Source organism: Anomalospiza imberbis, chromosome 3 (assembly GCF_031753505.1).
Source record: "Anomalospiza imberbis isolate Cuckoo-Finch-1a 21T00152 chromosome 3, ASM3175350v1, whole genome shotgun sequence".
Classification (NCBI taxonomy): domain Eukaryota; kingdom Metazoa; phylum Chordata; class Aves; order Passeriformes; family Viduidae; genus Anomalospiza; species Anomalospiza imberbis.
This window is the reverse complement of record NC_089683.1, coordinates 58314151-58339199: the sequence shown is the minus strand read 5'-3', so window position 1 is coordinate 58339199 and position 25049 is coordinate 58314151. Positions and strand designations below refer to the sequence as shown.

At 40.3% G+C, this 25049-nt stretch overlaps 1 protein-coding gene across 3 annotated transcripts in view; it reads right to left on the bottom strand.

Annotated features, from left to right (window-relative positions):
* Positions 1 to 25049, bottom strand: part of MTHFD1L (methylenetetrahydrofolate dehydrogenase (NADP+ dependent) 1 like) — a 138328-nt gene that overhangs the window by 48211 nt on the left and 65068 nt on the right. For all 3 annotated transcript variants that reach the window (XR_010997271.1, XM_068184593.1, XM_068184594.1), the window contains exons 17-21: positions 16856 to 16995; positions 15109 to 15150; positions 13953 to 14053; positions 13375 to 13552; positions 424 to 531 (exon numbers count right to left, since the gene is read on the bottom strand). Coding sequence is in view for 2 of the 3 variants with exons in the window: in XM_068184593.1 (XP_068040694.1) it covers positions 424 to 531; positions 13375 to 13552; positions 13953 to 14053; positions 15109 to 15150; positions 16856 to 16995 (569 nt within the window). In the remaining variant the exon portion in view is untranslated. The remainder of the gene's footprint in view (positions 1 to 423; positions 532 to 13374; positions 13553 to 13952; positions 14054 to 15108; positions 15151 to 16855; positions 16996 to 25049) is intronic.

Genomic DNA, 25049 nt, shown 5'->3' with positions numbered 1-25049 from the left:
CAATGTGCATAGCTGTGCACAGGTCTTACTGTGTTTGCAAACCCTTTCTTGCAGGTACAAATGAACACTCATGCTAAAATTGGTTACATTTGCTAGCAGCAACTTTTGTAGATATGCAGTTGTCAGGTTTAAGTTGTCAGTTATGTCCAGACTGCATAGAAAGTACAGTTTCATGGACAATCTCAGAAGTATTCTGAACACCGTTCATATCTCACAGGAGATCTCCTTCAAGGTTAAAATCATTCTGTTCTACCGAATCTAAACCAATCCATACTGTCCTCCACAGTTTCCTACCATGGGTAAGCTCATGCCTTTCATCAAAGCTTGACTTAACACTCCAGTATAAGAACATGTTACACCCTGAAGTTTCCCAAGACTCACGTCCAGCAGGTACCTGCCTGCACAATTCCCTGGTGCTCTTACCTGCCGGGTGTAACGATCAACTTGAGACTGCGCAACAGGAGACAACTCGATATCCTGAGCTCCATACACCTTCTGAGCAATGATCCTTATTTTTTCAACAATAGGAACCTGCAGAGACAAGGAAACAATACAAGGATGAACACTGGCCAAGAGAAACTAGGATCTTGTTTGCTGAGTGAGGTCTCTGAATCTCTCATTTAGATTCATCCCTGTTAAACAGGCTTGTTAAAGCATGAGACAAAGTAAGGAGCACTGGTGATGGATATGATACACAGCTACAGGTACATGAACTAACAGCTGGGATTTCAGCTACTCCATCATTTGGAAGCTGCACAATTTGTGCATTACAGAGTTGACAACATGAGCTTACGCTAGCCTGAAGTGGGGGAAGAAAATTACTGCCATCTAGTTATGAGAGTGAAGAGATAACCTACACCTCAATCTCCACTGGGTTAACAGGGATCACTAAAAAAAGAAAGTTTCATTTCAGAATAGAGATAACCTACACGAGTGGACAAGGCAAGGTAGGAGGCAGCCAGGGAAGGGTCCCCTGAGAAGTGAGGAATTGTAGCAGAAAACTCCTGACCCATCACTCTTCCTTTGATTGTGATTTTCTTTTATTGTTATTATTCTTACCTCCTATCCTTTCTAACATGCATATTTTTAATTGTAGCTTTGATATTGTGAAGCACTTTGGACACTTAAAATAAAGAATATGAAAGCATTCTAGAATTCATTTTGAAACCTCAAGTCACCAAGTTCAGTCCCAGTCTCCAAGAGTATTCACATCATGTTATTCAGCTCAAACTGAACAAGTTCTGCTTTCACATCTTCTGTTTCAAGGCAGAGGCAGACTCTCACATTCAATCTGTTAGAAAACCCTTAACAGACTTTCAAGAAGCAGTTTTTTGTGGTCAGATCAGGCATTTACTTTTTGTGCCATAATTTTTGTGTATTTAGAGTAAACAACTCTTTCCTATTTCCTCGTTCTCTTTCCTTTTGTTTTTAATGACCCAGGAGACAGCAATTGTGACTCCTCTGGCCTATTTTAAACAAGCCATTCTCTGACTTCTTTCAATAGGAACAGGATGATGGAGGAGGGATCTTACCACAAGTTCAGGTAATTCAGTGCTGACTATAGATGGCCAGAGATGTGTGCAATATTAAAGGCAGTATCTCATCAGTAACTTGTAGAATATTTAATTAACAACACGTGGAATAAGTGCTGAACAAAATCTAGAGAGATGATCACTTGAGGAAGAAGACTTGGTAATACAAATACAATACAAAAAGCAATACAAAAAGCAACAGAACACAAAATAAAAGTATCATTTTATTCTAAGAAAGGCAAGAAATTAATTAATTTGCGAATAATGAACTCTATCTGATGCATTTATAGGAAGTTCCACAGTTAACCACATTTTTGCAATGCCTGTCTGGAAGTAGTTCTTTTTCTGCAAAGATACATCAGTTGAAGGGTTTGTGTCAGGCCAATCTTTCTTGTATTTATGATTGAATTTTTGAAAAATTACAGCTTACATTAATAAAGAACTCCAGTAACAGAGGTATCACAAGAAAAGAATCTCTCCAGACTTCCAAGTACCTTAGGTGTAAGACAGTTAAAAACTACTAAGGCTCAGATAAAATTCCCCCTCAGATCTGAAATTTCAAAGACAGGCTTAAAGAAGCTTCACAAGACACTTTCTGAACCTGCTCACTATACAATTACTGCACCTTAATTGGGTGGAATAATGTCACAGTCCCAACATCAGGCTTTTTACAGGAATCCAAGCAGTGCAAAAAAAATCTAATCAGGACTGGAGAGAGCACACTGCAAATATCCTGGGTATAATTCCTGGCAGCAGTAAGCTGAATGGAATACTTAGTGTCATGGAGACCCATCACGAAATGAAATTTGTCTCAGGGTGATTATTAAATATGTTCATATCCATGGCAGTTTTCAACACAGTGGGAGAAATACAAAACATGTCTGTTAATTTGCCTTTTGGTTGCTGTTTGCTTGCAGTAAAGGACTAACAGCAATGGCAAATGGAAAGGCAAAAATAATTCCATTCCCTGTTGTCAGCGGCCCAACATGGAAACTAACAGCTTTCTGCTTAAAACCTTAGTAAATTCATTGAGATGGAGATGGACATTTAGATTCAACTTGCATTTGTGTCAAAACATTTCAAACTAATTTGACAGCAGTATAACTACTGTGCCTTCAGCCCCCTTCCAATGACCACAGCTGTATTTTCCAAAAGAATCCCAGCAGGGCTCTGGCTAATATCAGAGGAGTATGCTTTAATGACAGTGGTGGCACTTTGCTTCTCCTGGGATGTGTGCAGTGTGTTGCATGACGAAGTCTGAGCTGGACAGTCAAACCACATCCCTACGGACTTATGGTTTGTGTTTGTTTTCCTGGTTTGTTTTTTCTTTAACCAGAATTTCAGATACTTTTTGGGTCAGTACCCACACCTCAAATTTTGCAAATGTAACCTCAGAAGAATCACCATTGAGGAAGGAGTTGTGGGAGTGTGAATGGCAAAAAAAAAAGTGGTTTCCTGAGCCTGTCATGCTCTTGCTAGGCATGCGCACACAAACAGGTGAGGCAAAGTGTGCATGGTGTCAGAGGAGAGCTTGAGACTATTTAATCTCAGCAGAGGCAAGATGAGTCTTGGCTGAGCCAAATTCAGGCAGAAACCAGCAGGAAGGCACAGATGTGCTATGGATATTAACATAGCCCATGCACGCTCTCAGATATGCTTCCTTCCTGAAGTTTCAGGAGTAGGGAAAGGAGTACTCTACACCATACTAAGGATCCACCTGTTTCCTAGTATTTAGTGTGATTTTTAAGGCATTTTCTATTTAGAATCACAGTGTAACAGGGCATTTCAAGTGAAAAAGTTTCCTGAGTTTCAGTTATCAAGTAATACTGCTGGGAAACTTCACTTTAATTTAAAGAAATGTTTTCCAAATGAAAAAAACACCTAGTGCTTTACACGAGAAATAAAAATTAATTTTGCTTGAAAGTGCCATAATGGTATTTTAACAGAAAAGAAGTTCTATTTATTCAAGAGACATTTTACATAGCAGAAGCCTGGATTTACAAGACACTTGTTTAGCTTTAGGTTTTCAACAAAACTGTTGATTATTCAGCACTTCACTATCAAAATAGTCTCACTGATGGGCAAAGACATCCACCATATATAGCAACAATGCTAATTCATATGGAGAAGGGGGCTAAAAAATTAAACTCCTATTGCACAAATAACTAAATCATTAGGGGATTTTAAGCTGGATTTTTGCTCCAGCTGATACCAGACTTACCTAGGAAAAAAACAAAAAACCAAAAAAACATGTGAACTATCTCTTTGTGCCTTGTATACTTTGGTGAAATGTCTGCCAACAGAAACCACCTATCTCAGATACTTAAAAAAAAGAGTAATTTCACATCTGCTGTGGTTTGGAAATGGTACTCAATTCAGTGTCCCCACCAAGACTCTCCAGGAATGCCTTCTCCTAGGAAGCAACTCCTTTTCACATGTTCCCATGATGTGACATTGTGCAGAATAACCTTCTGGCCAACTACTCAATACTGCTCAATAATCTCCCTTCCAACTGCTGCAAAAATTAACCCTGTCCAGGCCAGAAGCAGGACACCATCTCTCACTTTTTCTTTTGTCTGAGGATTTTTTACAACAGCCTTAGGAATCTCCTGAACCAGTTGTTCATTCCCACTAGCAAACTCCAGTGCTGCACCCTTAGCTATGCTGATGCAACCATTTGCAGGCCATCACCAAAAGACTCTTAAGTAAAAGAGGATTAAAAGTCTGATCTGAATGGGGAGTGTTGATGCACCCCTATCAACAGCAGCTTGATTCCACAGCACCTCTGCCACCTGGAGAGCTAGGGTGAGAAGGAAAGTTGTAAAATGTCCAGGATGTCAAAAGCATGAAAGATTTATGATCATCAATAAAAGCTATCCCTCTTCTCAGTTCCCTGATGTAAAGTTGTGACTGTTGCACAACTAAGTACATTTAGGTGAAGATTAGGTGACAGATAGACAATAGACATTATGGATTTGGATAGAACCTGACTTTTACAGATATGCAACTATGTATTAGTACTACTGCTGAAGGAATTATGTCAGCTTCAGAGAATTTGTTCCAAATTCAATTTCAGTTTCCTGAGAAAATGGTATCATAAAATACTTATGCAAATTTACATTGAATATGAGAAGATGCTTCAGGGCCACACAATACAAATATCTGCAGACAATTCATTAGGATTCTCTCAGAAACAACCAATCTTGCCACTCCTGCCAGAGAGAATGTTCACTTCTGAAGTCTCACACATTTAGAGCTACCAAAGCCATATGCTGCTTTTGAGGCAAGCACAAACACACGCTTGCTGAGGCTGCCAAGCACCCACACCATAAATAGGATTATCTCCTAGGCTGAAGCATAACAAGTGCTAAAGCACAAACTGCTTTCACAAAAACAGTATCTATGTAGCTGTTCATTTCATTACTTGATAGAGAATGATTAAACCATGAAATCAGCACTGGTAAAGGTGAGAGCCTGTCATTCCCAGGATTGTATTGATTATCTAAACTGAATCATACCAGTGTTATCATCCAGCCATACTGCCACTTCCTGTCCATCTCACTTGCAAGACATGATATTGGTGCCAAGTGGTGCTGTTTATTACAAAATCTTCTTTCTTCCTTTACTATTGACAGCAACTGACAGCTTTCACTAAAACATAATTTAATAGTGCTTAATTTCTGCTAATCTTTTCTCACATTTCCTTCACTCTTCATCTCTTCCTTCACTTTTAACAGCTGACTTCAGAGTATCAGTTTTTTTATGTAGGGCTTGATAAGGATTTCCATGGACAGCCAACCAGCTACAATAGACCTTCCTTTCATCCTCGTTTCCTCTGCTGCTCACACCCATGTGCCAGCGCAACTGAGGTAGCACCGCTGTTTGTGCAGCTGCACATATCAGAGACAGTCATCCAGGCTAAAACATATCCCAGGGAAAAAAACCCTATTGCAATCCATATCAGTTCACACATCCACCTTATCATAAAGGCAAAGACTGTGTGAAGCAGGAAGAATTGCTCAAACTGTTCAAATCTGAGCACTGAAAGGTACCAGCAGAGAAAGCGAGTTGGGGCAGGGACACACACCTTGGCTGGGATTCCTGAAATCAGTCTCGCTGCTAAAAGTCAGTATTAAGTGAAACAAAGCATGCATATTACCAGGCATCTGGTCTGAGACTATGCTCAAGATTTCCATCTTTTGCATCCTAATTTGGGCATCTGACTTTTTAAGCTCTTCACCTACTGGAGAAAGGAGTTAATCTTCTTAACTCCCCACAGCCAATCCCTGAGACTTCTGAAAACAACCCATGATCCCTTCCACCTTAATTTCTTCTGCTTTTAAACATCCCCCTGACTTCCTCACCAATACATCTCTGCAAAGCCAGAGACAACAGCAGTGAGTCCCTAGTCATACTACATTCCACTAGGTTGCAGCTAGGTCCCACTTCCAAGAGAAGCCCTGGTCTAGTTTAAATTGAGTACCGTAAGTGAATGCCCATCAATGCAGCACTGTCTGACGGGATCCCTTCACAGTTACACAACTGTTATAAATACTTAAAACTACTTTATTCTCCAACAAAACTATGATTCTGTTTAAAAAGCTTACATTTAACCAGAGAATATACAAAAGCACAATTTACTTGTAACTTACACATTTAATACTTCAAGTACCTTAAACATTCACTTTAGTCTCAATGCCTATTTTTAATTATGACATCACCAGTTTAATTATAAGGTAAGAACCTCTGGGCTTACTGTTACTAAACTGTTTGTGTTTTAGCAGAAATTCTTAATATAATTTGAAATGCAAGGCAGTGGCACTTTTTTTTTAAATTTACACATTCACTGAAAGCAATAAAGAAGAATCGCTGGTTGGCTAAGTGGAACAGTATGCAGACATCACTCATTCCTCTTCTTGGGAAGGCTGCCAAATGAAAACATGATGGGAGTATGGCTGAAGGTGCTGTGTGGGGTGACAGAGTGCAGTGCTAATACAATAGCTGACTCTGCACATTCAAACTCCTACTTCTAGCTTTTCCCTTGGATAAAATAAAAACGCATTTATTAAAGTATCTGTATATTCTGGTTCCAGAAGATCTGTGGCTGACAAAGGGATTTCCAAGTCTTTAGCACTCCTCTTCCTTTGCTGGCACAGGACAAGAGTTGGTTTTTTTAATTAGCGGAAAAGCATTTTCAGTCAAACTCAACAGTTTGTGAATCAGCACCTAAGCCTGTGGCCTTAGAGATTTATTTTCCATTTCCCCAACTTTGAAATACCAGCTGTGCATAAGAAAATTGTTCTGTGCAAAGAATTGGGAAATAATGAAAACAAACATAAAAAGTACCGCACCATCAAGAGCCTACATCCACAAATAAAGACATGGAGTGGCAGAAACACAGCTTCCAACCCTAGAACACCCAATTCAGTGAAACAAGTGTCCGGACTCCACAGAAATCCCTTTGATGGGAGTGGGAGGAGTGGGTGGTACAGACCTATGGAATTCTACTTTAATGTGGCTTCACTGCTAGATGTCTTACTGGCAGTAGAGGGGAGAGGAGAAATAGTTTAAAGCCCAGCATATGGTGCAGGGCAGCACAGCCGGCATTTCAGGATAAGAAATCATCGCCATCAATTACTAGGAAAAGTTTCAGCAAGGACCATTTTATTTATTCCCACCCCAGCAATACCAAAGGACTTTCCATTAGGTCCACACATGACTGAACTCATGCTGTATAGAGAACAACACAGAAGCTATTTGCTTCCTAGAATAATGAGCAGAGGTATGCTGGGCTGGTGCAACAGCAGATACACAATGGATGGGTTTCATGGCTTAGCAACTCCATGGTATTAATAGAGGAAACAGAAAATACTCCTGTTTACAAACTATAAGAAACACTCTGCCTTGGGATATTCTTCTGGAGGTTGGCATCCTCAAACACAGGCCCCATGAGCCCTTCTTGACTGTGCCTTCATCTTGAGCTGCTCCTCCTCTTGCAGTACATGTGCCAAGGAGCCTTCTCCTCCACCAACGGGACTCTTCCTCCTCCATTACCACAGCTCATTCGTGCTTTTGGAGACCATGGATGGAAGAGAAAATAATGCACAGAGAACCACTGCTGGCAGAATTTTCTCTGTTTTGATAGTACCCTTAGACCCCTCTGAGTGACCCATTGTCTGTGACAGCTGAAGCAAAGACTGAAGGGAATGAGATAAGTGACAGCCCACACCATACTGCCACAACAAAACAGAGGCAGGGGCAGACAAATCTCTGGACTCAGATGTGCAGATGTGCCCAAACTATTATTATGCTCCCAGCAGGGGAAGAAAATACCAGGGCTGAGGCTGCTAACTGCTTGAATGCCTCTCTGAGAAGTGCTGCTACTCAACCTCGCTCCCAGTGGATGGTCCCAAGCTGAGAAAGATCTCCTTTGTTCTGCAGGCTGGCCAGGCAATGCACTGCACTCTGCCTAAATATTTGTGCAATTAACTTTCACTGTATAACCTGGAAATATTGTCATTTTTCATGATATTACCTAAAGGCATAGCACTGTCAAAAAAAGTTGTCATCTGACAAATTTGGAAGGCTGGAACAATCCCTTCTCTTCCCTCCCATTTGTGACCTTTAGAGACCTCAATTTAGTTTTCCAGTGCAGCATAAATCTGGTGATTTGAGGCTCTTCAATAATATTTGTCAGGTTATCATGTCATTCTTTTAAGGGGACAGTGCTAACTCACTGACCAGCCAGACATGCTGATCCTGCCTCATGCCAAATTACTGTCTATTTCCTTTCTTCTATCTCCCCAGCACCCACTCCACTCCAGCTGCTTGCAGGAAGGGGCAATGTCTCTCTTAAAAACCTAATGCCTGCCTTCTTCAGACCTATGTTTCCTGTTCCAGGTTGAGGAGGGCTGCTCTAAGTCAAGGGAGAGTTCACCACAGAAGAGAGGAGACCAGGATAGTGAAGGCAGGTCACTCAACAGGCGTGCATTAGCGAGGAATATAGCTTCCCCCCTTCTCCTGATCAAGAACAGGCGCTGAAGCCAGAGAAATTTGGGAATGGGATGCGTTTCCATCCGCTCCTTTCCTCCCCCTAGTTATCTAAACTTACTTTTAATGGTTCAGTCAACTTTATTTTGAGTAATAGCTTTCTGCTGCAACTTAAAGACCCATACTTCAAGAAAACTGAACCCAGAAGGGAAGTCAACAGTGATAAGAGGATTGATATTTTGATATTTTCCATATGTAGCAAGAATATATATTAAAATAAACTGCCACAGATGATTTCACAAAGAGTTCAGGAGGCCTTTTAAACAAACCCATTCTTCAGACACTGAAGAGAAACACTCTGCAAGAAACCAACTCAACAGTAACTTAATAGAGGGGGCAAATATCCACATATTGTGGATATCCAAATATTGTGCAGAGGGGGCAAAAATCCACACTAAAACCACACAATAACATAGTATTTACTTCAATTACTGCCAATAATATTTTAAGCTATGTTATAAACTCTGAAGTTATGAAAGCTATGAAGTTATGATATGAAAACTCATCCTTGCTACTGAATCATCCCCCGACCTGTGCAATTCCTAGTACTGTAAGCATTTCAGCATTTCTCTGTTTCTGTCCTTTTCTTACACTTACACTTTTACAGTGGCAATGGTGCAGTATTTACTAATCATAGGTCATGTCTTGTATTTGATCCATGAAGTGACTGCCACACTCCCAAAACCATATATGAGATATTCTGTTCTCATTCGAAGCCCTGAAAAATATTTGTTCATCTCATACCAAATGTCAAACAAACCCTTGCTATAATCAAGACTAAAAAAATGTCAAACTACAAGTAGCAGCCACTAGGATAAAAAAACAATTGCCTGCTTAGAGAAATAAATAAAGAGAACCCAAAAAAACATGTAAAAGTGGGACTATAGAAGAGTGTGTCATGGAATGACACCCAAGGAGATTTAAAGAGACCAAATCAGATGCTTCAAGGAATAAAATTAGCACAGTCTTCTAATTAGACTGGCTTGCCATGATACTGAACAGGAGCAGAGCCTGAATCCTGAACTGACACAACTGTGTTGTGTCCAATGTCTAAAATGGCTCATTCGGCACATGCTCAGGTTTCACTGGATAAGATGGCATAAATATATGAAGATGCTTCAGAAAAATCCACCTGATTTTCAACTTTTAACCAGCATTTGACAGATCTAGAAAATACTTTCTTCTAGTGTTCTTCTCACACAATACACATTTGCAAACATCCTTCAAGGAAGCTTTTGTTTTCAAAGACATATTTGGAAATTACATAAAGCACTACAGAGATGAATGCATTTAGAAAAAAAAATGAAACAAAGAGAGCCCACTTGACATGGGCTATCCTCTAAGTACGTGTCTGACTGCACACTTATTATATAGTTTACTGCAAAGTTCTAACTAGAAAGAAAGGATATAAACCAGGTTTACATATAAGGGTTTGAAACTTTTTTTTAAAACACCCTGGGTGATGCTGTCTAACAAAAGGTCAAAATATCGAATGAACCTGTTGCAGCTACAGCAGTCTGTGCTGTTGGAAATTTTTCTAATTATAGCCAGTTCTGTAAGCAAATTCTGATGAAGTTTTCCAACAGGAAAACAAGGTGCACAGACATCACAGGATTAAATGGAGACATGGATAATGGGAACAGCAGAGCAATCTCATGAAGACAGACAGGTATATAAATGAAGTGGTAGTGGTTTTAAACAGAGTATTTCCCCTCTTTGACCTTCCAAAAGGGAAAGAAAACAGGAAGAAAACCCCAACCACAATAAATCCTGTGAAACTTGAGGCAACCAGGACTTAATATTATTGAAGTAACTGGACAAGTCTGACAATCAGAAAAGGGATGGAACTATGTCCTTTCACTTACATCCCCTTTAAGCACAGTGAGGGGGGAATAATCTGTCTGAATCCCATTTTACTGCTTCTTATCTTCCTTACATTTCTTAATTTTACCCTTCTGAACAGCAGAAACCACACCTCAAAATTGCTACAACAACCCAAAAAAAAAAAAATTCAGGTCAGGCTAATTCAGGAGAGGTGGCTTTCCTTCATTTGTCTGTGAGCCTACTAACCAATTGACCTACATACTGTAAAAGTGGCAGCATTGCTGTTTCATTCTCCTACTTCCAGCTGCTTCAGTCTCCATCCTTTGCACAGTAAGGATGAAACAGAAGCCTGAACTTTACACTTCACTGTTTTTGTTGGCCTGAATGTACTTTTTTACAGTATTTAAAAATCTTTATATGTTTTTATAAAATCCCTTCAATGTATTTTTGAGGCTTACAATACTTGTGTGAAGTTACAGGATACTAAGTTGATGTAAAGATGTGATTCATTCACTTTGTGCTCAAGATCCTGCTGCTTATGCAACACAGCACGAAACGACGTGCCTGGGAAAGACATTAAAGTGGAAATCAATCTGATTTTCTTTATAGGCAGAGTCTCCCCCTACCAATCCTTTTTACTCACTAGTACCACCAGATTGTAAGCTACAGTGTATATAGTAACACCAGAGCTTTAGTATGAGCCTTGTCAAAGGCTAATGTGCTATCCCTGTAACACAAGTGTCCAGTGGGGAAAACTATTACATGTATTTCTCAAAGAATTTTCCCCCCCCATTTTATTAAACAAGCCCCATTAAGATGATAGCCTCAGTTTTCAGAGCATCTCAGTAGAGACAAACTTATAAAGGCCTATACATTGTCCATTTTGCAGCTGTAAAATTGTAGCATGGGCAAAATGCCTTGAATACATGCTGCAGAACTAATACTCCTAACATATTTCCATCTATTCTGTCAGGGCAGGGGTTAATACTGATATGGGTTGGCTGGATTACTGACATTTTGTAAAGTAGCAGAGGAGGTGGAAAGAAAAAATAAAATGGGCGCAAAAGATACAGGGTGCATATCAAGGAGAAGAGAGAATGAAAGATGACCGTAGGTCATATCTAACTCAGGCTGAACTTTTTTCTGGAGAAAAGAATCAAAACAGGAACTTCCAGCCATTTAAAAGAATGAAGCTGAGGTTCTGTTGTAAAAAAATAGCATTTGAACATTTTCTAAAGAAACTTAAGTAGCATGGGCACAGGATCTGAAACTTGACAAGGGCTTCCTTGGAGCCAGAGAAATCTGTTTGGCTGCTCAGATTTAAATCCACCCACATCTGGATGGCCAGGAAGGCCCTGAGAAATCATTTGTATAACCTTCTTGGCAATATGTCCCTCCAAATCTTCTGCCAGCACAGTGGTACTCCAGCACCTCCAGTACTCCCAGGGGTCCAAGCTCCTCTTGACAGCTCACAATGCTGTGATGTTACCTTGCAGACGACTGCAATAACAGTCTCCAAGGCATGGATAAAGAGTCACTAACTCTGGCAGACATAGGACTGAAATTTGGACCACCCTATCCTTTGTTAGGTTATCTGAGGGTTAAGCAAATTAGCTCCAAAGCCCCAGCAAGGATCAGAGGAATAATGATAGGTGGAGGAACCCTCTGTGATGCAATCACTGGACAAACCGAATAGAGCACCCTGAGCTTGTTTCCTATGACAATCCAAGGGGAAGATGAGACCATTGTCCTTGGTGTGAAATGCACCAAGGTGGGTCAATAGGGAAACTCTTTGATTAAAAAACTTTGCAAATGAAAGGAAGTGATTGCCATACAGCAGCACAGGACTCTATGGGATATATGAAAAAGCAGATTTTGGGACCATGTGAACTTTATGATGGGATTTTCAAAGAGGATAGTGGGAATGTGTAAAGATTGTTTAGTGGAAGGAGCAAAGATGGGAAAAGGGAGTAATCAAGGTGGATTGAAAAGGAACAAGTGTGGGAAGAAAATGAGAACAGGGGAAGGGGTTAGTTGTGTGTAAAGATGTCTGGCCAGTAAGTCTGACTAACTGAGCTATGTGCTTGAGAACCTCTCTATTCTTATCAAATCTGGTCTCTGACTGCCTTTTGTGTGGGTGCGCAGTCTGCTCTGTACACATGAGGACAGAGAGTGCGAGGAAAGGACTGTGCCCATCAGCTGTAGTGAGCTGCAAACCTCAGGGGCTTGTGGACTCTGGTGCCATCAGCTGGAGCAGGACAGAGGCCCTGGGGGCTACTCCTGAATAGACTGAAGACCTGGGGCCAGCAGCAGTAGCAGTGACCCATGTATTGTGTGTACCATATTGTACTGGCAGACTCCAATCTGATCATCAGGAGAGAAGCAAATGCATTGGGTTACCTGTGCTCTTTGTGTTCAGCTGAGAGCTGGCGGTGTAGGTGGGTGCAGGTAAGGGCAGTGCTTCCTCTCTGTATTGACCTGGCTGGGCTGGGCAGATGTCTGGGATGAGCATGGACGTGCTACCTGTCACATCCTTCTCATACAGACAGTGAATGCTTCAGGAAGCCACAACCTGGTGCAATACCTGTGAATGTGAGACAGCAACTACATCTCCTTTTATCCAGCTGACAGGATGAATACTGTGACTGTGAGATCTTTGGAGAAGTCTCCCAAAATAATCAGTGAGTGTTCCATCTGCATACATACTTTTATGTTAAACATGGAAGTAACAGATGTATCGTTCAATGCACTAAGTAATGATCATTACCAGTGAGTATCCTGCTCTCTGATTAGATAAGACACAGATTGCTTGTTCTCTCTAGCTTTTACAATTTTAAACCAAGGCAAGTTCCTTTCCAAGTATTTTAGATAACTTTGCTACAATGCTCTCAATGTTCTTCTGGTTTTAAATCAAACTGTTATGCAGAATGCATTCATTAAAAAAAAAAAAAAAGAAAAGAAATCTTACCTCCAAGCTGTAGAGATATTTGAAACTGTTTTTTTGATTGGCTGCCTTTTCCACAGCTTGAGCTAATTTTACTGCTCCTTTACCACCAGCTGACCAGTGATTGCAGGGTACGGCATCAAATGCTCCAGACTCCTTTGCAATCTTACACACCAGATCAACCTCAGCCGGAGAGTCAGTTCTGCCAACCAAACAGTCCTGTCTCATTATTTTGTTTAATTAGTTCTCTGTTACAACCTTAAAAACTTAGCCTTATTTTACCATCAGCAGTGGTAAAGCAAGTATATATAGAAATTCTGCCATATACATAATGCATTTATATGCAGCATATGTATTTACATGTTTCAAGAAAATTTTGTAATTGTTATAGCTAATTAACATGGAATTATCATCATCGTAATAGTATATACATTTTTTGTTGGTTTTAGAACTTTAAGAATAAGCTAAGAACTTAAATATCTTTATATTCCTGATGAAAAAAGGAAATTATTTAATAGCTTCTTTGTTCATGCCAAATTGAATAATTTAAAAACCAAGAAAAGTGAGGAATTTGAACAAGAGTAATGAAAGAACAGACTTACTTGAAGACATTTAGAGCAACCACAACAGGAACTCCAAAGAGCTGAGTAATTTGAATCTGTTTCTGTAGATTACAGCAGCCATCAGCTACCAGCTGGAGGTTCTGTGCAATTAAATAAAAATTAATGGAAATGGTAAGATACATAAAGTCTTCTCCAGCCATAGAATTTTCCATAAATTTAAGTGAACATAAACAGTGCTGATCATGACAGTCTCAGGCAAGTGAAGTTCTTCTAGACAAAAGTATTCTGGCACTTATTAATTCTCATTCCAATTAATAAGCATCAGACATATTTAAGTAACTAAGCAGCGTCCAGAATTCATACATGAACCCATTGCTCTCCTCTTAGGCACAGGAAGATGGTGCAGCTGATGACTGGTTGCCTGTCATGGCTGTGAAAGGGATGTTGGTGTGCTGTTCACAAAGTTTATAAACAGACTGACGTAGTGGGGTGGGGTTTGACATACAGATGTGTTGGATGCAGAGTTCATATATACACAGACATAGACTACCCCAAGCACATTACTGGATTTCCTCATTTACTCTTTTACCTTACACTTTGTAGGCCCTGTCTTAGTTGTAACAAAATTGATATCCTTAGCTTCATACAAGCAGAAGACCAGAACTTGTCTGGAGTGAAGTGACAAAGAAAACAAACCAGCAGAATTCACTCTTTTTTGATGAGTGACATCCCACCCCAAATGCGAAGCATAAACATATTAAACTTGTTTTTTAATGAACAGGTTATGCTATCACTAATTTCAGGGAGCATCCTTGATCCCTACACCACACTGCTCTTGTGCTTTTATAAATGCCTGTATATTGATCAGTCTGAAAACTTTGTGGCCCTGGAAAAACTATTGAAAAAAGGTTATTTTTCAGCTATTTCAGTTTGTTATTATAATCCACCATGCAGTCATACACATCAGACACCTAAGAGGGGTAACATAAAGGGGCTGAGGGAGGATGAGGTGGTTTTAGTTGTTGGCAATGCCTGTTAGAGATGTTCACTGAATGTCAGCTTTAGAGCACACTACTGTCAAACCTGAGGCTGCACACTGTCTAGCTAGAGCAAGAAGTTCTGATTCTCTGTACACCATATTACTTTGTTCCTTTAAACAAAACCCTCTTTAAAGTTTTTTAACAGTTTCTCTTACCTCTTCTGTGTATTCTTTCTTCAAGGGTGCACCAGCAGTTACCTGGGATCAGATAATAATAAGCAAGCAAAGTCATCACAGATTGATACTTGTCATAACCCTAAAGGGTCTCAAGTGCAATTTTGCTTGCTTTTTGTACTGCCAGTTAACCCATATCAGTGCACCCAGCATCACAGCCTGACTGCAGCTTGTGTTTTACTCTCAGTTGCACCAGCACACAAACAATAGCAACACCTCCTATTGTACTTGGGTAGCAAGACACAGGTAGTGCCTCAGCAATTAGCTGCAAAAGACTACTCGGGAGGCAGCTGGATCTCATTCTACATGTTGTTACAGCACACCAGCAGTGCAAAGACAATAGGCAGCAATTTCCAACAGCTGAAGAAATAACAGCAACATGGAAGAACATCATCTTTGATGCTCTTTAATTACTGCCCATGGCAAGGAACTGCATGCAAGTAATTTGCTGGAAAGCACAAAGGTATACATGCAAAGTGCATCACGGGGGTGATCACTGAGTGATGTACTGAGTCTCCAAGGAGCACATAACGTCAATCCCAGGCACCAGACTTACTCAAATTTATCTCTAGCACTGGTCCTTTTTATAGTAAACCTCCCAGTAAAAGTATCTGGTACTCTACATGCCTCAGTGACGAATGTAAATAAATGAAACCTTTAAACTTCTAAGGACACAAGTGAGACAGAAATAGAGACAGTTATTAAGACATATTTAAGTTCTATTTTTGCTAGATTGAGTGATAACGCATGTGAAAATATACTTGCCTTGATAGGGATGGAGAAATATAATTCAAAATAAAGAAAACATGCATCAGAAGTGTACTAAAATGATAGAAAATTATATCATTATACTAACCTGAAAGACTGAAAAAGGGTAGCTAAGCTTTAACTCTTAGAGAAGATTAGCTGTAAGGGAAACTATGCCTTCTGAAATTTTGTGGATGTGGAAACAGCTCTGGTATTTTCCCCCAGTGCAACTGTTTCCCTGGCAGCATCACTCTCCAGCATGCTGCTGGGCAGATGAAAGTGTTCCTAGGAGTTAAGTGTCTGTCTGCTTGGCTAGCACAGTCTGATCTGATTGCACATTCGGGGAGCATTTCTACAATCAGTAATCTGTAAAATCTCTTTGTGGCTCAGACAGCAAAAAATGAAACACTGGTGACTCTTGGTACACCAGGAAAACACTTGCAAAATTTCATCAGTTACTTCAGCATCCCCGAGGGAATTAATCTGAGCAAAATAAAAGGACATAAGGGGTACCCATTACTGGAGTGAAAGAAATGTCATAACCCTCACTAACAATGTTCTCTACTTCCACTCACATACTTCAGCTTGAACTCGTCTCATTCCTCCTTGGCTGTCAAATTTCCCAGCCTGTGACAACTTCAGTGCACTTGCAAATGCTATTTCAAAAGGCGAGGAAAAGAATATCTATCTCTTACAGCTTTTTTTTTTTTTAATGCAACAACCTTCCCTTCCTCTGCAAGATATAGTACTTCTTCAGATATAGTACTTCTTCAGAGCTCTTTTGTCCCTCATCTTTCATTTGTGGCTTAATTTTAGAGAGAGCATTAACTTTAGTAATAACATCTATACAATGAGGTATCTCAGAAGGATTATCTAAATACTGCCCCATAGACTACCCCAAATATTTCTTAAATCAAGGTATTTAACTTATTTCAAATATTAGCAACAATTTGATTTTTCCAAGAAAGGTGCAAAAACTTACATTTGGCCCACCTCCATGCATCTTCAAAGCCCTCACTGTAGCAACAAGTACAACCACACTGGGAATCAAGCCAGATGCTCTGCATTTGATGTTGAAGAATTTCTCCATCCCAATGTCAGCACCAAAGCCAGCTTCAGTTACTGTTAAACATTAAAAAAACAAAACACAACCACACATTAAACATGCTTTTGGTCAAACACTGGAGGATATTTCTACTTCAGCATACAGTGCACTTAAATACACACCAGTACTCAGTTTTGAATGAACTTTTAAATAGAGGTCTATTTACATTACTGAGTCTGATTAAAAACCTATTCCCAGTTCAGAAATAAATTCTCTTATTCTTATATGCACAATATCCCATCAAAGGTAGTTACATGGTGGGGGGAAACCAAGCAATTTAAATTAGTTTGAACCAAAGTCTTTAAAAAATACCTAGTCCTCTAAAACCACTGTTTCTGTGTAATTCTGTGCAAAATTATTGCAAATTTTCAGATATAAGACTTTCCTATATTATTCCTCCTCCTTTGATTTCACTAAGGATGTGCTTTCATCACAATTAATGCCCCTAAATTCTCCTAGGTTTGCAGAACTTCTGGTGATGTCTTGCTTTTGTGTAGAGGATGTTTAGTTATAAACACAAACCAGCAGCTACAGTCACATTTCAGTGTTGAATATGCTGTTAAGTAACTAATTTAATAATAGGATTTTGCACCAAAGAAGTCAGACATGAATATAAGATGACACAAGAGAAAAATCTGTGCAGAATTAGGATACACCTGGCAAAGTTAGGATACACCTGGCAAAGTATGCTTAGTGGAACTACAAACAAAGAGAAGATAATCTGTATTAAATGATACCAGCCTCTTCAGAGTGAATTTGTTCTGATTTGTCAAGTAGAAATTCTTTTGATTGCTTCTTTTACAATCCAAGTAATTTCTTTCTATTAGGCAAAGACATGCACACAGAAAAGAATAACTTTAAAAAAGGATTAAATCTCCTGTTGGTTGAAAATTTACTGATGCAATGATTTCCCATTAGAACACATTAGAGAGCTGGGTTCAACGCACAGCTCTCAAAGATGCGAAGAGACTTTCAGGCAGACAAGTCAGGGTGAGAAAACAGCTTGCTCCAGAGGCTTCTGGACCTGACTCCAAGCAGGGTTGGTAACATGTTCTCATAGCCCAAATCAACTTGTAAAAACTCGTAAATTCCCTTCTCTTTCCCTCTTGCCAGCAGTTCTGTCTCTCACACTTAGGAGGGTAAGGGACCACAAAGGGCTGATTGAACATTTCAGGATTGGCAACCTTCAGCAGGGTCAAGGAGGAGGACATACAGATGTGCTCCGTTGCTGGGGCAGAAAGCATCTCACTGTTGGCAGCCGCTGCACTTTAGGAAGTCCAAGCCTTTGAGCATTTGTCCTAACCCCACTGGTCCTTTTCCACCTCTTCTTCATTTTGCACAGGCTGAAACAATTGCCTGGATCTGCTCTGAGGGAGGAAATGGCTGCTGGGGCTAGGAGAGGAAGCAAGTCGTAGCAAACAAGGGGGTGGGCCTGCTGGGGGGAGCAGGGACCTCTTGAAATAGTAACATGGCAAGTGTCGTGATTAATGTTCTCCTCAATCATTGTAATTACTATATCATCTTTTTCTAAATAGCCCTGAAAAAAACAGACACACCAAACATGGGAAAAAAATATATATGTTTACACAAATGCAGTAATTCATAGGAGCAAAGCTAATGCCAGGATAAGTCACATTAAAAGCAGAGCCAGGGATCAAATTTCTGCTTTCCAATAACCCTCATTCTTCTTCTCCAGTCTCTTATGTGGCATAGGGTGATTAATGGAAACCCTGAATTAGGAATATATAACCGCGATCAATCTTTAAAATAAACAACAGATAAACTACCAAGTGCTTGAGAGGGTGGGAAAATAATTTGTCTCTTACAGAGATCGCCAGCACATATACATAGCAGCCTCCTAACATTTCCAAACAAAGTTTCCAGGGAGTTAATCCATTCCATGCCAAGCCTTTTCAGGGGTCAGTTTCCCTCTGAGAAAGCGGGGACTACAAGTCTGCCTTTCAATGGGAGAAAAGCAGAGATGTCAGCCTTCCACAGCAACTGCTTGCACAGCAAGCCACCCTTCGGACAGTCCAGGCAGCCAGGGCTGCGCATATTCCTCTATTCTTTGCAATCTTCCCTTTGATACGGAGGGCAAAATTCACATTTGCCTAAACAACCCAAACAGTGTGTCAGAGTTCACTGGAGTGAGTGCTACAACATGGAGACTGGGATTTTTTCATTGGAAGTGGAGGAAAGGGAGACAAACGTCAGTGCTTTCTCCAGTGTGCGGAAGGAAACAGGATGTAGTAGAAAAGCTGCCTGGATGAAAGTTGCGACTCCATTTTATTTCCTCCAAGGAATATTAAGAAGATAGAATAACATGCCAAGCTATTCTATTTTAAAATCTTTGTGCTGAAACACTTAATACAATTACTTTCAGATTGTTTCCTGCTTTCAAATGAAAGCATCAATGAAAAACACAGACTACGAATGGGAAGCTTCAAACTACTCTACATTTAATGATCAAGAGATAAACCAGCTGATAACTTTAAATGTAACAACAGAAATTGAAAGTAGTACGTGGTGAGCTAATCACTTTACATGTAACAACAGAAAATTAAAGTACTACACACTTCCATTTATTTTGATAATAATTTCTCATACATAGTTTGTCAATAGAAGAGAATTACAGGTGAACTTACATAAAATTTGGGCAACAAACATCTACTTTAGTAGCTGTGGTCTGCTGTACTTCAGCTGAAGAAAAGTTTATGACACGAGCACTACTACCTGCCTATACATTTTAGCCCAGTTTCAGCTCCCCTCCCCTAGATGCCTGTTTATCCTGTTTATCCCAAGCGACCATTTCCCAGGTCCATGAATCATGGCTACCTGGGCTGCTGCCCTGAAAGCAGGTAGGGGGTTTGTAATAGGTACCAGCATGGTGTTAATTGCTTGCTTTGATTTCCAGGCCACAAACACAGTTCCAATGCAATTTTAATGAAAGTAAAGAGGTAAATGATTTGCCTTCAGCAAGCTCACAGAAAACACACAGGTATTTGCACTTCCAGGCTGAGAACACAACTCCATGGCAAACATACACTATATCAGTGTTACTACAGTCCCAGGCCTTGTTTTGAGTTCTGAATCCCCTCCTTGCAGTGACAAGACTCAATGATGAGTTGGACAAGTGCTAAAAGGTTACCTTCTGTGCACAATTTTCAGTCAGTACAGCTCTCTTGACTCTCACTGTCTGGTCATATAAAGTACAAAACTGGAAGTGCAAACCTGTTGTTTGATTTTGTACTTCAGTTTTAGAGCCTAAGCATCATACAGAACATTGGAATGAAGATTAAAAATTAAAATTTCATGTATCAGCAGTGCACTACCATTGCATTACTGTTAAGAGTGGGCTATAGGTCAAACCTAGCAATTAATTTACATATCTATCAGAAATAAACTGCCTCAAAATGGTCAAATAAGGTCAAATAACTTGTTCTCATAAAATATCCACGTGAGTGGGACCAAAAGCAGCTCATTCTAACACATCTGGGTAACTGCAGGATCTTGGGACAAAAAGCCAGTAGGCAAAACACAACACACAATTGCTACAGGTCTTTCTAGAGGTCATTTATGTGACATCTACTTCACCCACTCCTGCTACCAAAATAATCAATAAACCATAGTTTTCTTTCAGAGCCAGAACCCAAAGTATCAAAATTAGGTAGGGGGAAAATGGGGAAGGAGAAGCCCATAGGGGTGAAATTAGGCAATAGAGAGAAGTCTGTCAGGTGGTGCAAAGTCAGAACAAACTCTCTTCACTGGAGTCTTTAATTCTCCTTCAGGGTTCAGGCAAATGAGCAAATCACTCTCACGGTTTTGTTTCTTGTTTATATTTATCATAACCTCCTTCATGTAATTACTGCCTTATCAAGGACATCTAGGAATCACATACATGTGACAATAGCTTAAATAGACAGTGTCCTGTGTTAAGCAGCTAATCAGATTTCACCATCATTCTTAATAAAAAATCTAATTTTTCTCCATCTAAAAATACATCTATCTTGCTAAAGCTGCATAAAATGGTTCCACATTACTCTTACACTGATATAGTGCTTAAAAGCCGTACAGAAAGTGATGTATAGAATATTTTTCAAAAAGCTATTTCACCCACAATTGAACTTGATGTGTACGGAGGGTAACTTCTAATGAAAGTATCTTTTCCCTAGTCAGCCCTTGGTATCAATAAATCAATGTCAAAATAAAGCACTTGTACTATAAAGGGCCAAGTCAGATGCACACACATGAGGCGAAACTTTAGGACAAATTGTGAGCCTGATTGGATTCCTGAACAATGTAAAAGGAAATGGAAACTCTGATCTGCAAGTTGCCATTTACTCCCCACATGTAAACATATCTGTTCTAGTGCAGCTGTCTGCTGGTAAACTCAGGAAAGGAAGAGCTCAAAGTCACAGAAGCACATGAACTGTGAACCTGGAACTGGAGATATGCTAGCTATAAAATACTGATATGTTCTTTTTAAAGTGAAAAATACCAAGGTGCGCTATCGCCAAAATAAACCAGAATGATCAGTGATTTCTCTAACAGGATATCATATTTTTGTTAGTATAGCTAGGGATGAATAACCAGATGTTTGTCCATTCTGACTCTGGCAATTATTTGATGTGAACTTCCATTATTAAGACTGATTTTGGAATGTAACAAATACTTTTTTCTCCCCCTCCCCACCCCCTCAAAAGAGGGAGTTTTCCTGTTCATTTTTCTTTCCACGCATTCTCAGATGTCATGGAACACAGGAACTCACTGCTACCACTGCTGAACACAAAGTCCAGCAGAAAACTACAAATGAATATGTTAAGCCTGAACATTTTCCATGCCGTAAAGAAAATACTTTGCATTGGTTGTCAAATTTTTATGTTGTTGTGAAGTCTAGAAGAAAAGGTAATGGGAAAAATATTTACCCCTAAGTTTAACAGACCATAATCTAATTGGTTGTAATCTGTACTTTCCACCTTTCACTAAAGAAAGATGCCAGGACGGTATTTGCCCTGCTGACTTCAGGGCACTGGAGGTTTCTGATTGTTGACACCCAATCCATGCTTTTTACTGAACCAGCAGATACGGCAATTCATTCTGCCTTCCTTCAAAGGAGACTTATCTCCTTTGGATGAGTCTCAGGCCTCAGCTAACAGTCACTGCTTGCTGGCAGCAAGGGCTGCATAGGAAACTTGGCTCCCAGGAATACCCTTAATTTAAGTGCTGGTTCCCTCGGGACTCCATAACAAGCTATTTCAATCTTTTCTTCAAAAACATTCATTTTTCCATAAGAAACTAATTTTACCACTGAAATGCAGAATAGATTTAAATGAGAAACTAAAGGTTACCTCATAACCTCTCACAGTTACTCACTTTTAATATCAATTGCTGTTAACTTTCCAAGAGCATCCCATACATTAAACAAAAGAATATGCACAATGACTCATACAGATAATTCCCAGACTACAGACAAAAAAGAAGCACAGAAAGTTCATTTATTTACTCCAAGCCAGATAGGTGAAAAAAACCTTTAAATTGCAATCCTCTGACAATTAAGGATACAATTCCTTTTTGTGGGTGTTAAAGGCCTGTTTATGTGTGTATGCTGCAGATGCTGGATTATAAATGCAGTGTGGGAATCAAACTGAAAACACCAGGAGCTGGCAGGAGTAGCACTGTGTGACAGAAAGCATACTCTGCACATCTCCACAGCTCGGCTTGCTTTCCCATCTTGAAAATATACAGAAGTGCAACTGCAGTGATTCCTGCCTCCAAACCACCAATTTAGGGCATGGTTTTACACCGTGGCTGAACCAAATGAGCACCCTGACTTGCTGAAAGGGTAATTCTTGTTCATTCTTAAGTCTTCTGCCTTTCTCTCCTGCTCTGTCCCTGCTGCCCAGACTTTTTTGGCATCCATTTAATTGGAAGGTAAACTGTTGCAATTTGCTAAACAGAAAGCAAAAACATACAAAAACACAGTGCAAAAAAAACCCTGCCAGTTTTTCCATTGGGCTATATTTGAATTAGTTGAAGTAAGACCAAACAAGTATCTGAATGTGTCCAAACAAGCAGCAGAAGCAAGGGAAGGAAGAAAGATACATTTCAGCAGTGGAAAACTTAATTCTTCCCTAGCCACCTTGTCAAACCATATTCTGATACTTTTAATGTAAAATTTGACATTTTCTTGCAGCTCACTATAGTAATGAGCTCATTATTTAAATTTATTACTAGAGATTAAAAACAGAAGATGTCTTACAAGTCACAAATTATCCATTCTAATAGAAACCAAGTGAGCTGAATGTGTATTCATGGGCTATATGTTTCTTTGAACGGCTCTGCTAAGCCTGCTGGGTTTTACAGTCACTCTCTCTTAATGTCTGTGTACTATACTCATGGAAAGATCTGTAAATCTTAGGCTAAGTGTTGGGCCCCGACATAAACTGCAATGCATAGCTGAATATACTAACCAAATATACACAGCCCCCGCTTTTGTAGTCTCCTTTTGTTACAACATTAACCAGAAAAATTCAAACAAAAGAACCGTGAGTTTTAGGTTGCCTCTTTCACCATTCATAGCACGTTTTCTTTGAGGTAACAGAGTAACATTTGCTCATAAGACAAATGACCACGTTTGGAGCACAATTAATGGCACAGAAATAAGGCAATTACATTACATACTTTAAAGATCACCATGGTCTTTGGCAAAAGAATTATTAGTCTTGGGGTAATTACAAAATTAAAACCTCACCACCTCTTTATTTGGAGTATCGTGGAAGGAATAATTAACAGCAGCACTGATGGCTCTTCATTTAAGGCCATTCTTTTACAATTCTGCAAGGAGTACATTAACTTATGGTACCCACAGTATTTCCCTAAGGGCTTAAAATAAATTTCATCACACTTAAACCATGTTACTCAATGCATATCTCACTACCAGACTTTCATTTACTTCTACTTTTAAAAGATCCAGTTGGCTGAAGCTCCTGCCACTAATATACCTTTCATCAGAGTGAAACTGCTTTCTGTTGAGCTCTCAAGTTTTGGGGGCTCAAAGGGGGCTCAAGGGGGTCCTTCTACACTCCCCTTAAAAAAGCTACTGAACATGGACTTTGAACATGCTTTGAGAATTCCTGTTACAAGCATCTGGAAAACACTAACTTCAAGGGGCAGGCAGAGAGCCTGAAAATTTCTTCCCTGGAAAAGTTCTAAGCATTTCATCAAATGGTCATGAAGCAAAACATGCTTTAGCACCAAGACTCTACTGTTTTGTGAAAAAGGAAAGAAGGGATGCAAAGAACCCTCTTCTTGAGACAAACCACCATTTCAGCATATGCCCTGGAAGACCACCTACTTTCCGGGCAGCAGAAACACAATCGGGCAACGGGTGATGTTACAGGCAGTGATGAGGAACACAGAATTTCCGCAGCCAGACAAGCTACCATCAGAACCTATCACAACTCGGAGACAACATCCACTTAAGCAGCACCTCCCACCCCACGCTGGGCTGTGGGTGCCCTCGCTTGCCTTCAGACGGGCATGGCTGGGAGCGGGGGGGACCAGGAGATCACTCTGCCCGCCGCCCGCGCTGCTCCTCGTTCTCGTCACAGAACAAAAGCAGAGGAGTGGTGGCGGCCGAGGCTGCGGCGAATGCCACACAACAAAGGGCCGCTGAATCGCGATGATCAATGCTCCTGTCACTTGCGCAATCGCCCGAGGCACGGCAGGCACGGAGTCATCCATCACCGCCGTGTGAGCCCACCCCGCAGTGCACGCAGCTATTCGCCCCGGGCAGCCGCGGGCAGAACTCCCCCCGACTCCGCACCGAGGCACATCCTTGGAGAAGCATTCTCCACTCTGCCCTTCCATAATCCGGGGAGCATTGCAAATTATGATAATGATTTTGCCCGTGACTTAGGCACTGTCTTTTCTGTGTACCTACGCAGCGCATCCCTCTCCCGGAAGGACAACAGCTTCTGGTTTTATTTCATCCCACTTAAGTCTTTGCTAGGAGACAGAATGTCTTCCTTGCATGACTGGCCTGGGAGAGGACACCAACAACACTACTGAC